This window comes from Schistocerca nitens, chromosome 9 (assembly GCF_023898315.1).
Source record: "Schistocerca nitens isolate TAMUIC-IGC-003100 chromosome 9, iqSchNite1.1, whole genome shotgun sequence".
Classification (NCBI taxonomy): Eukaryota; Metazoa; Arthropoda; class Insecta; order Orthoptera; family Acrididae; genus Schistocerca; species Schistocerca nitens.
The window spans coordinates 37,882,292-37,894,693 of NC_064622.1; the positions used below are offsets into that span (position 1 = coordinate 37,882,292).

Consider the following 12,402-nt stretch of genomic DNA (forward strand, 5'->3'; position numbering starts at 1 on the left):
TATCAACTATGGGTGAAATCGATGCAGTGTTTTAGGAGGAAACATGGAACATACATACACACACACTTACATGCATCCATTTTTATAATGTGTACTGTTGTTAGGTGTAAGCTATGTGGCAAGCTGTGTATTATAAAATATGTATAAGAAGCAGTAGGAAACAGTAAGAATTCAGCATCAAGAACGAAGTGCTATGATGTAGCTAAATGTAGTCTCTCATCTCTACTGTTCAATCCACACATCGATGAAGTAATGATAGATATAAGTGGGTTACAAATTCAGGATGAAAGATTTGCAGATGACTTTCCTATCATGTGCGAAAGAGAACAATATTTACAAGATCTGTTCAATGAAATGAATAGTGTCATTAACACAGAATATAGATTTTAGATGAAACTAAAAAGTCGAATGTATTGGGGGTAACACAAATGAAACCAACTGTGAACAACGTAACAAACTGATATTAGCAAAGCAAATGATGTTAAGGAATTCTGGTAGTTTGGAAGCAAAATGACACATGACAGGCGAATACCGTAACATCTGTGATGTGCTACTGAAGTATGTCGAAAAATATGTGTACTGATGAGGTAAGGAATGGGTATGTTCTCCAAAGAATCGACGAAGAAATATTTGAAGAATATTGACAAGCGGAAGAGGTAGGATCATATGATATGTTTAACCATTAACTCATGACGTGTTGCTTCTCAGACTACGTCAGAATTTTCTAAGTCACTCTCGTAAGTCAGTTATGGTGGAATGGTTTTATGCACTACCTACCTTCCTTTAATCACAAACCCTACAAATTACTACTGCCAGTTGCGTTCCCGCCATATCTGATTGTTACTCACCTGTGTTGTCGACATGTGATGGGGTCTCCCAGATCGCGCCTCGGGAAGTACGCTTCTCTTTTCCTCAGTTCAGTACAAAATGCGTTATCAAGAATTTGACAGATTTGCACACTCTAAGTTCGGTGAAGATTTTAGTCAGTGGATGGAGAATGGTGTCAATCACATAGAACGAGAAGTAGACAAAGAGAATAAAGATTTATCAATAGCCAGTGATCAGAATTCTGCTAGCGAACAAGACGACTAGGTGAGGAAAAACTTCAGGACAATGGTGATGAGCACCTTTCTGCTTCTCCAACAAAATACTTAAAGTGTTAGTTAAAATTACATGTGTTGTGAATGGTGGCAAAGAAAGATTTAGATCGCAGTACTCATTATTAATTTTGCAGCCTTTCTTTCTCTGGCTACCAAGTTCAGTACCTGTATGCAAGTTAAAGCCCCGGAAATTACTTTTATATCAAAATTCGCTTTCTACAGGGATGCCATAATTTTTCAGAACGTAAAACTCAGTTCTCTAACAGTTCGTTTATATGTACTTTTGAAAAAGATACACAAAAGTATGTGATTTTTGCGTGATACAAAAATAAAATTCTGCTGGCTTTACTTCGTGCAATAAAATCAACAAGGGGTATTTAAACAACACTTTTGTAGTTGTAACCATAAATGTTATATAACCTAAATTAAAGTTCCAAATGATTTTTAGATTAAACTTGGTTTAAAGTTTGGGGTCTCGGAGACGACACTTCGTAGTTGACGTTACTGAAAAGTCACGTCGTGAGTTAAGCGATAAAGATATCACGCAACAATTTCCGTTGTATTAGATGGAAGCACAGGGAGTAAAGGCTGCAGGAGAAGACAGGAATTAGAAAACATACAAAAAATAATTTAGGATGTTGTGTGCATGTGCTACTGTGAGACAAAGAGGCTGGCACATGAGATGAATTTGTGTGGAGAGGGTCGTGCCACATTAAGCCAGTCAAGAAACTGACGACCCAAAAATAAATCTGGCATATAATTAATGTTACAGTGAGAAAACAAAACTTAATTTAGCATGTACAAGTAAGTATGACACATGGGGAAAAAGACATGAAATACAAAATAATTCATTATAGTGGCACTGAGAAAAGATTTATTCACCAAATTTGGACATACACAGTCATTCATGGATCAGCGAAAGACGTCGTGAAATTGTTCAGGTAATCTGTGAACTGGAAGCTTAGGCGGTGGTATAGTAAGGGTAGGACCCTCCTACAGTGGGGGCAGCGTTGGCAGGGTGGACGCCACGAACGATTCCAGAGGAGTAGACACTGGGGACGACCCCTGAGGTGTAGACGTGTGAGCCCACGCTGCCTGGGTACGCTCCAGGCACGACGCGGCCACCCACCACCTGTTCTGACCGCACGACAGGCTGGTACTGAACCCCAGGTTGGAGTGGTTGGTACTGAGGTTGCTGGTAGATGCTGGTGCCAGCTGGTACTGTGGTCGCGCTGGCGACGGCCACGACTCCCAGGATCACCGCAACAGACATCTGAGGGAGGAACGAGAGACAGCACATATTACTCTTTGATAATTACTTTTCTCGGTTAAGAGACATAGCCCTGCATTTCAACTAAAAGTGTACTAACATTCTGTAAGATGAAACTTCCTGGCAGTTAAAACCTGTGTGCCGGACCGAGACTCGAACTCGGGACCTTTGCCTTTCGCGGGCATGTGCTCTACCATCTGAGCTACCCAAGCACGACTCACGCCCCGTCCTCACAGCTTTATTTCTGCCACTACCTCGTCTCCTACCTTACAAACTTTACAGAAGCTCTACTACGAACCTTGCTGAATTAGCACCCCTGAAAGAAAGGATATTGTGGAGACATGGCTTAGCCATGTAAGATGTTTACAGAAATATGATTTTACTTTTCCTATAACTAACTTTCCTACACAGGTTGCAAAGTTACACAGGATAGCAGCATTAAGGACTATGTCACAAATGATGAACAGGAAAACAAGCACTCAGGAGGGGAGGAATTAAATAAATAGGTTGAGACAGTACGAGGTGTTACTTCAGTGATTACAAAATCGAGTCATATTTGCAAAGAACCTCCCAGTGTGAGTCCAGTTAACCATGTGATGTTCTACTTTCTCTCGGCGGGATATATGTGCTAATTCTATCGTGAATGGCGTCATAAACTCGTTGTAACCTGTCCTGAAACAATCTGGTGTACTGTTGTAGCTACTCGTCATTGGTATTCTGAGTATTGACACAGACTGACATCAGGCTTCATAACTGAGGACCTTGCTCGCTACGGGAGTACGTCAACACCACTTATGTGCCGTATGTGGACGAGCACTGACCTGTTGAAACTAGTACTGCAACGTGATGACGCAGGATGTGCAAGGCGTACCGTAACAGTTGCCTGAATCACTACCAGGCATGATTTCTAGTCATACGTGATTCCCTCACCACCTGACCGTGAAATCAGGCCTAAAATTGCTGTGCACCTCCAGATCATAGGAAACATGAGACTTCTCTCCAGATCTTGAGACTTCTCTGCAGGTAGCTGTTATACTCACTGACGATAGTCGTCCAAGGTAGTCCACAATCACGACTCGTCGCTGAAATGTAATACTTCCCGCTTACAGTACCACTCAACATGCAGCATTCTGTGTTGCGGCGTCAACAGCAGCCTACTCATGAGACGCCCAGCGGCTGCTGTGTCAGGCCATTGGTGTGGGATTACACACAATGTGGCAGGACGTCCATTAGTTGTCCTCGGATGGTAGAGGCAGACGTGAAAGGGTTACGAAGGTCTTAACACACTACACAATGGTGTTCGTGCGGTAGTCAGAAGCGGCATGGCACCTTGAAGACGCATATGCCTGCTCTCAAGATTCCATGCCGACCGCCATCAGGCTAGTCACATCCGAATGCCCTTTAATTCCAGATATTACACGATCTAGCCAACCGACCAAACAGAAGCCCACAATGAGGTAGTTTTCAAACTCTGTTAGCCTTCGACATAAAATTTTTCTCGATATGGTACAGCGCTGCTGGAGAAAACCAACGTTGCAGCTGCCTCTTCACCAGTAGACCCAGAAGAAGGCCGCTGCAACGGTGGCCGAAACGTTGGTTTTCTCCAGCATTGCTTTTTACAGTATGACGCGGTACCATACCCAGAAAACTTTTATGTTGACCTGCCTACGCAATTATATCTGTCGGCCTTCGCAGTGATTACTCAGCGCCTCACGTTGTTCTCGTCTCTTATACAGCCTATCATGCTTTGTAAAAACACAAAACACGAACGTCACTAATGCACTCTGGTGGACGTTCTACCTGTCTCAGATAACTGCAACCTAATTATTTGCATACTCGCTGTCTGCGCGCATTTATGCATCCCACCAGGTCTTTTGCATGCTTCAGTTTCTTATAAGGCTGCACATAGCCTTGTAAATATATGTAGGCTTGTTACAAACAAGTGGCAGGGCGAACAGCTCCTGGTAGCGTTAATAGAAGACTACTCTGTGGCTCACTATTCATCGTGTATTACTGCTGATTGGAGAACTAGCGTAAGACTTCTAGGGATTTCGTTGTTCTTGGTGAGAAGACTGGAATAGGGTGCACTCAACTTTGTGGATCCAACTGAGGAGTCATTTGAGTGAGAACTAGCGGATCCAGCGTCTGGGAAGCTGACAACGACCGGGAGAGCGGTGTTCTGACCCCATGTCTCCTCCATGCTGCATCCCTCTGGCATCCGTATGATGCCATAGACGGAGAACGGGTCTGCTTTCGGTTGAAACTGAATGGCCCAAACGGGCCAGTAGGCAAAGCTTTAAGTACTCGAAAAGAAAATACGCATTTAGTTGCTCCAACTGAAGTTAGTCATGGGAGGAGTAGGGAACGTTTGACATGGACCATCAGTATTCGTGGATCCAGAAAAATATGTCTTCTGCTAAAACTAACATGAGCTGTTACCTCTGTCATATGATTTCATCAATGAACTGTGTATTTACGTGATTTTAATCTTACAGTTTCCCCTGTGGCCGAATTAAACTCTGGCAGTTGCTAGGCAGTGTACATGATACCAGTTGCGATGTGGTCAGTTAGAAGTAAGATTTCTGATTATGGGATAGTCCTGAACATGGTTGGAATAATGATCAGTTTTTAAATATCTTGAAAGTCTTATTTTATTTTACAAAATGGTAAACCAACCAAATGGTAGCTGTGGAGCGCCATGCATCCGATGTCTTCTTGGTATCAGAAGTCAACTGACGCCGTTGAATGTTGCTTTCTTCAACAGACGAGATCTGCTGGTTTCAGATATCGAGTGGCACAGAAAGAGAAACTCCTCAACGTGTACATATGAAGCATTGTCTTACTGAACGTGAAATGAGATTCACCGGAAATCAAAAGAGGAAGAAACTTTTGTCATATTGACTTTAAACTCAAACTCAGTTTTTACGAAATTATTTCAAAAATTAGTTTCATGTTTTCTTTTGTATTAAATTTCATGGCGGCAGATATCAAAAAAACACTGCCATGTAGAACTGAACGGGCAGAAATCAACTAACTGAACTAACCACCACACAAAGATCAGTTTAAAGATACAGCTCCCTATTGGTTAGTCAGCATTTGTCAGAAATATTTTTTTTTTTATGTATACCGATACGTGCATATGGAACAGTACCAGAACAGTACATTTAGAAAGAGGACGGAAGCTGTCGGAACATGACGTAGAGTAGAATTCTGAGGCCTACATTACTGGAATTCTTAGATAATGAACTGGCTGTACTGAATAGAGGAGGAAAAAATTTGTAAAGAGGGATGAAGCCTTGAATACACTAAACTATCTGAAATACATGCAGCTCCCTGCAGCTATACAGAGATGAATCGATTAGTATGGCTCTGAGCACTATGGAACTTAACTTCTGAGGTCATCAGTCCCCTAGAACCTAACTAACCTAAGGACAGCACACACATCCATGCCCGAGGCATGATTCGAACCTGCGACTGTAGCGGTCGCAGCTGTTCCAGACTGTAGCGCCTAGAACCACTCGGCTACTCCGGCCGGCGACTAGTACAGGACAGACTATTGTAGATAGGTGCATCAAGTCAGTCTTTGGACTGAAGTGAACAACAGCGACAACAACGTCTGCGCCGGTGAACTAGTTCTATTTGAATACTGAGAAAAAATTGAGAGTCGAGCATCTTTAGTGCTGGACTCTTTGTGTGTTTGATTTCTGGGTGTGCTAACCAATCGTGAATATTCGACACAGAAAGTAGGACAATAACAATACGACTGCGATTAGTACAAAGTATAAGCAACTTAGTAAATACGAGGGCTATTCCGAAAGTAAGGTCCGATCGGTCACGAAATGGAAACGACTATGAAAATCCGATAAAGCTTTGCACAGATGTGTTGGGTAGTGTCTCTAGTATAATCCCAGTTAGCATCACGTCGCTCTTCTCATTTCTGAGCTCGCAGTGAGTGCGTAAAGATGTCTAGAAAATAGTGTCTGCCGCCAAGTACGGGGGCCTGGTGAGAAATTTCCCCTGAAGCTATGCAGCTAACATTACATAACTGTCGTGCTGTTTCGTCTTCAAGACAATTCTCAGCCGCATTCTGCAGGGGCAATGAAGATGCTCCTGCATCGTTTTCAAATGGAAATGTGAGAGTACCCACAATACAGCCCGTAATTGTCTCCCTCTGAGTTTCAGCTCTGGTCACATGAACCGCTGGTTATGAAGACAACATTTCGGCACAAGACAACGAGCCGTAGGCCAGCGTAGAGAATTGGCGGAGAGCACTGGCGGCTGCCTTCTATAGCGAGGGTATGGGAAAGTTGGTACAACGCTACGATACACGTCTAAGTCGGGTCGGCGACTATGGAGATAAGTAGCTGCAAGGTGTATCTAACTGTTGCAAATAAAACATTTTTGATTTTTACCGTGGTTTCCATTTCGCGACCTATCGGACCTTACTTTCGGAATAGCCCTCGTAGTTTTCTTAATCTCTAAAATCTTGATGCAGTCAATATGTGGATCTCAGAATGCAACCATCCCGCAATTTTCATTAGTATAAACTTCAACCTTAGTAACTGATAGAATCAGTCTATTAGTTCAATTGATACTTGGCAGTGATATGTGTATTAGTTAACCTCCTTCAGTTATAGTTCATGGTTCAACAGAAATTTTATTCCCTAAGAAGTGGAGTGCATACTTACGGCGTTCATACTGAGGAGATGTGGAGCTGCGAAGACTTGGTCTGTGCTAGAGTCTGGTGTGTGACTGCGTCTTCCTCTGGAGGCGTCTGCTCTTTTATACTTTCGCGCGTGCAGTACCTCAAACCGGAGGTAATGCTCAACTGTAGCACCGGCGGCAACGGCCGTCGGTTTGGAGGGGGGCGGCTGATCAGACAGGTCCTTACCGTAGCGTCGCTGAGATGCGAGTTGCCTCCCGCTGCGCCGCATAAACCAGTTCTGGTGTTACTTGACCAGGACGACGCGAATGGTAGCAAGTTGACAGCGGCATTATTTAGTGGCGCCAGATGTTCCTTTCGCGCGTGACTATAGGATGGCGCGACTGAAAGTGGTGGCAAAGTGGGTACCCAATAAGATATCTACTGGCTGTTACTACAAGAGTCCTTCAAATGAAACACAGAATGACGTCCGAGACCGCGAAAGTGCTTTATTGAGGAAGGAACATTACAGCACGCCCAGTGCAAGGTAGAGGACATGCGAGAGAGCTGTTCAGGTAACAGCCACACCAAGATACAGGTTTTCTGTAAATTTTGTGGTGAATGAGTCAGGTCGATGATGGAGCTGCTCTTTCGCAGCGCCACGCAACGCTTTTGTAGAAGACCCAGTGCAAGGAAAGAGATATGCGAGAGAGCTGCCAAATAATCATTCCCACTGCTCGGGCAACAGTCTCACAAAGACTGTAAATTTTGGGGACGAATGAGTCAGGTCAATGATGGAGCTGCTCTTTCGCCACATCACGCAACTTCCGAACGCAAGTTGAGTGCTGACCTTTCGACGACTTTTTCAAAGTTGTAGTTTACTGAGAAAAAAAAGGACAGATTTAAGATAATAGGAAACGTTCCGTCGATGTAGCAGACGCAACTGAAGCTCGACTGGGCGAGATTGCAAAAGCAAATCGGCTGTGTCCTTTCAGAGTGACGCTTCCGATATTCGTCTTAACAAATTTGGAAAAAAGCCCTACGATACTAAATGCTTAATAATATACCGGTAGTTTGAATGGTACATCAACTCGAATGGGCATCGCTGCAGGGAAGAAGAATTTTATCTAACAACACGATTGAGAAAGTTCAGAGGATCAGCATTTGTGTAAAACTGCAGAAAGATACTAGTACCACTAACAAACAGCTTGCTTAAGAACTGTGAAGGAATATCAAGGTTCTACAGAACCGAACAGTTGATTCTCCTTTGTTCCGTTTACAACTGGGAAGGAAGTGGTACAACGTACCCTCCACCAAGCACTTAATGGTGGCTTGCGGAGTATATATATGTGGCCGCAGATGTACGTGAGTACTGTTCAAGTTATTGGGACCAGTATCATGCCTGATGTAGGGGAATTTGCGCTAATCGTGTACTTGAGGAGAAAACTAGATGAAAAGGAACATTTTCATTGTTACGCCTTCAAATTAATTTAGGTGGAAGGTAAACTAGGCATGAACAACATATATGATCTATGGCCGGCAAGTGTGGCCGAGCGGTTCTAGGCGCTTCTGTCTGGAACCGCGCGACCGCTACGGTCGCAAGTTCGAATCCTGCCTCGGGCATGGATGTGTGTGATGTCCTTAGGTTAGTTAGGTTTCAGCAGTTCTATGTTCTCGGGGACTGATGACCTCAGATGTTAAGTCCCATAGTGCTCAGAGCCATTTGAACCATTTATGATCTATGAGGACTTATTTCTAATGGTTTAAATTATATCTAATATAACGCAGCACTACGCAATATACGGTTATACTCCACGCCTTGTGGTGAAAGCAGGGACTTTGTACGGCACAAGCGGGCAGTGTCATATTTCCCGTGTGAGGGATGGGATAACCGATACTCATGCAAGTTATCTTCAGTCCATCTAGTACAATCCTCATGCGCTCACTTGCCACTCTTTAGCTACTTTACCCAATCATCTGATTTTCTTGTTGACGAGCAGGTCTCTTTACAAAGAAGACAAGACGTTTCATTCTCATATTAAGGAGAGCTGTTAGCCTCACACGTCTACAGATTCTTCTGACTCTGGGGAAACTCCATGATTACGGCACAGTTTGCTCTTCAGCTGGTTTCAGATGGTCTCTCGTATTGAGGAACTGGCTTTACGTTCTCCGGTGATACAGAAAATGAAGACCGTCTTTGCCCATCAGTCGCTGGACCAGGATGTCGAGAAAAAACCGCTGTTGCCTTCTGGGGATTCGTCATTATTCTTTCCTTTGTATCTAATTTTGCAAATTCCTCTTCGCCAAATGCATCTGTATTAAGCGGGAAAGTATCCGTCTTTTTGAACCTAGATAGGTCATTTCGCGTTGTTGCTGCCGTAGTATATGCAAGTACGAACAAGTGAGCTATTTGGTACTGGGTTTCCACTCTTCACGGATGGCAGTTAAGTCGTGTCTTAATTTCCTAACCATATGAAGCGCTTAATGGTCCCATCTCAAATGAAAATATACCTCTTCAATAAGGGATAATTAACCAGACTGTTAGCAATAAAAATAATCTAAAATTTAGGACAAAATAACTGCAAATTCTATATGTAATTATTAAATTGTAGTAATTAAAATTCGCACACAAATGTGGAGCACTGTTGAAACCATATACGAGGGTCGTTCAATAAGTAATGCCCCATATTTTTTTTTAAAAAAAAGCCATTAATATACGTAGACAAACGTACTTGTTGGTGTTTCACATTTGAAGTTTGCTCCGTGCGCCGCTGAAGTTTCGAACGATTCTGGCAGATGGCAGGGACGTAGTACAGAGCCAAAAATGGCGTAGACATACGACTCACGTTACAAGCAGCGTGCTGTTTTTGAAATTCTTGTGCGCAGAAAAAGAAACCTTGGTGAATATCGATAAACGTTTGTGTGCAGAGTATCGCGATGCTGCAGTTGGTAGGAACACAGTTGGGCGATGGCTAAAGAAATTTACAACCTCACGAAATGCAGGAACAGAGCTCCATGATCAGCCACGCTGGGGACGTCCTGTCACAGCCACTGCTCCAGACGTGCTGAAGCGCGCGGATGCCATTAGTCGTTTCGACCGGCGCATCACAACTCCACAATTGGCTCTACAGTTGTCGGTCAGCATTCGAAGTGCGTCTGTGACGATCGAGACTCTCAGACATACAGAGAGGTGTTCCATGAATGTTCGTAGTGGACCACAAGATACAAAGAAAGGCCACTTCATCTGAATTGTTGGAGCGCTTTGAGACCGACGGAGAGGCCTTTCTATCACGGATCGTTGCGGGGGCGAAAGCTGGTTGCACCACTTTGTTGCAGAAACAAAAAGACAGTCCATGGAGTCACATCATCCTCATTCACCACAAAAGAAGAAATTCAAGGCAACCCCCTCTGCTGGAAAAGTCATGGCGACAGTCTTCTGGAATTGTGATGGCGTCATTGTCGTGGATGTGATGCCAAGAGGGTCAACCATCAATTCAGAGGCATACACGAAGACTCTGAAGAAAGTCAACAACCGTTTTCGACATGTTCAATCGGACAAGAATCCAGCAGATATATTGCTCCAACACGATAAAGCACGCCCACACACACGTCTGAGAAGCCGGGAGCGCATTGTCAAATTTGTCTCGGAATCATTGCCTCATCCTCCTACAGTCCAAACCTGGCAACCTTGGACTTCCATGTCTCTGATTCTCTACTCGCAACACACTTTGAAGACGAGTAGAGTGTCAGTCATGCAGTGGAAACATGGCTACGCCTACAGGACAAGGGCTTTCATCAGCAGGGAATGCATGCTCTTCCACAACGTTGGCGTACGGCCATAGAACGTGATGGATGGAGACTACGTACAGAAATAGGACATGGAGAACACATGTTGATGTATATCGCCACCAAATTCTGACTCTTAAAAATAAATACGTTCTGAGAAAAAATATGTGGGACATTACTTAACGACCTTCATACTTAACGGCACACGTATATGCCACATGTAACGCAGTTTGGAGTAGTGTGAGGTAGTTCCAGTTTTATGCTATTGCTTCTACCTGGTTTTACCCCACATATACATTATCTGTAAAATTTCTTCTGGTGTAAGAGAGAAGATGAAGAGTCGCTTAACGTGGCATATGTTCATAAAGCCTGTTAAAATTATTCTTCGTTGTATTGCTGCATAACTTCCTTATTGGAGGCAAAAATAACAAAGTAAAATGTACAACCACAAACCTCTAAAAATAAATATTTTGGACAACAATAAGCCGGTTGTCTTCACGGTCTAACGGTCAAACAACGATGTTACCAACTCAGAAATATAAGGATTCCCTGTTTCATCTCCGTTCCCCATTATAGTCCAAGTTCCCCTACAAGTACATCGAGCTAACTCAGAAAAAGTAATTCTAATTTGTGTCAGACTCGTTTGTCTGTGGAGATTCTCTCAGGGAAATGTAGAAATTTTTAAAGTGGTGGAAAGACGCCGAATATATGGCGACAGATGTTTAGAAAACTTCAAGTAACTTCCTTCAGATAAGGAACTGCGAATATTTTTCAGCTTTCTGTAAATTCTTCCCACAGTGATACCTTAACTGAAGCGAGGCAAATAATAGTAGGCACAGATTGGTACAAGAAGTAATTCTTTCCACTCTCCGTCCGCGAATGGAACGTGATGCTACCTTAGTACATGGTATAAAAAAAAGTATCCCCTGCGGATGTAGATACCAATCGCAGGGTTATATACCCGTAAGGTGCATCGGATGAGCCAGTATCTTGAGAAATAATGTGTGTTGTGCGCTGCATTTCCTGTATGCCGTCTTAAATTATTTTGAGACAAAACCACACTTCGTGACTCTTTACTTGACCGGTCCCTTGTAATTACCTTTCGAATGCTCTGCAAAGCAGTGCAGTAGTACCCTTGATTGTGGACCGACGGAAATCTTTTCTAACATGGGTACTGCAGAAGAAGCTCAGTTTAGTCTTTACTCCCAAAGAAAAACAGTAGGCCTCTTTGAGCATGAGTGAGGAGTGATATCTCCATTCTTGACCTATTCGTATTTAATTGGATGGGGATAGTGACACCATGTCTCATACCAACCACAATTAACCTTGTTTACAAGATTATTTTTTTTTATATTTTCTCAGGCATCGCTGAATCATATCAACAGAAAACTACTACAGCATCGAGTGATACATAAGCATTGCTTAGCCGTAGAGTCACGATCTTAAACATTATTTGGTGTAAGGAAGAAGTCCGTGCACTTCTAGTTTTTCCCCCAACTGTGACCGTTTTTTAGTACACAGTATATGATAAAACAAGGATAGATAGCCATACAGGAGAGATAAACAACTGCTGTAGTTCCCGAGATACCGGCCTTACAGTGCTG

The 12,402-nt window shown here is 43.2% G+C and overlaps 1 protein-coding gene across 1 annotated transcript; it reads right to left on the reverse strand.

The window, feature by feature from the left end:
* Positions 1–1,957: 1,957 nt before the first annotated feature.
* LOC126203372 (cuticle protein 9.5-like) lies at positions 1,958–7,181 on the reverse strand. Its single transcript, XM_049937668.1, has 2 exons — positions 7,059–7,181; positions 1,958–2,373 (listed from the first exon to the last, which is right to left on the reverse strand). The coding sequence occupies exons 1-2, from the start codon at positions 7,065–7,067 to the stop codon at positions 2,062–2,064; spliced, it is 321 nt and encodes a 106-aa protein (XP_049793625.1). The 5' UTR covers positions 7,068–7,181; the 3' UTR covers positions 1,958–2,061.
* Positions 7,182–12,402: the final 5,221 nt, after the last annotated feature.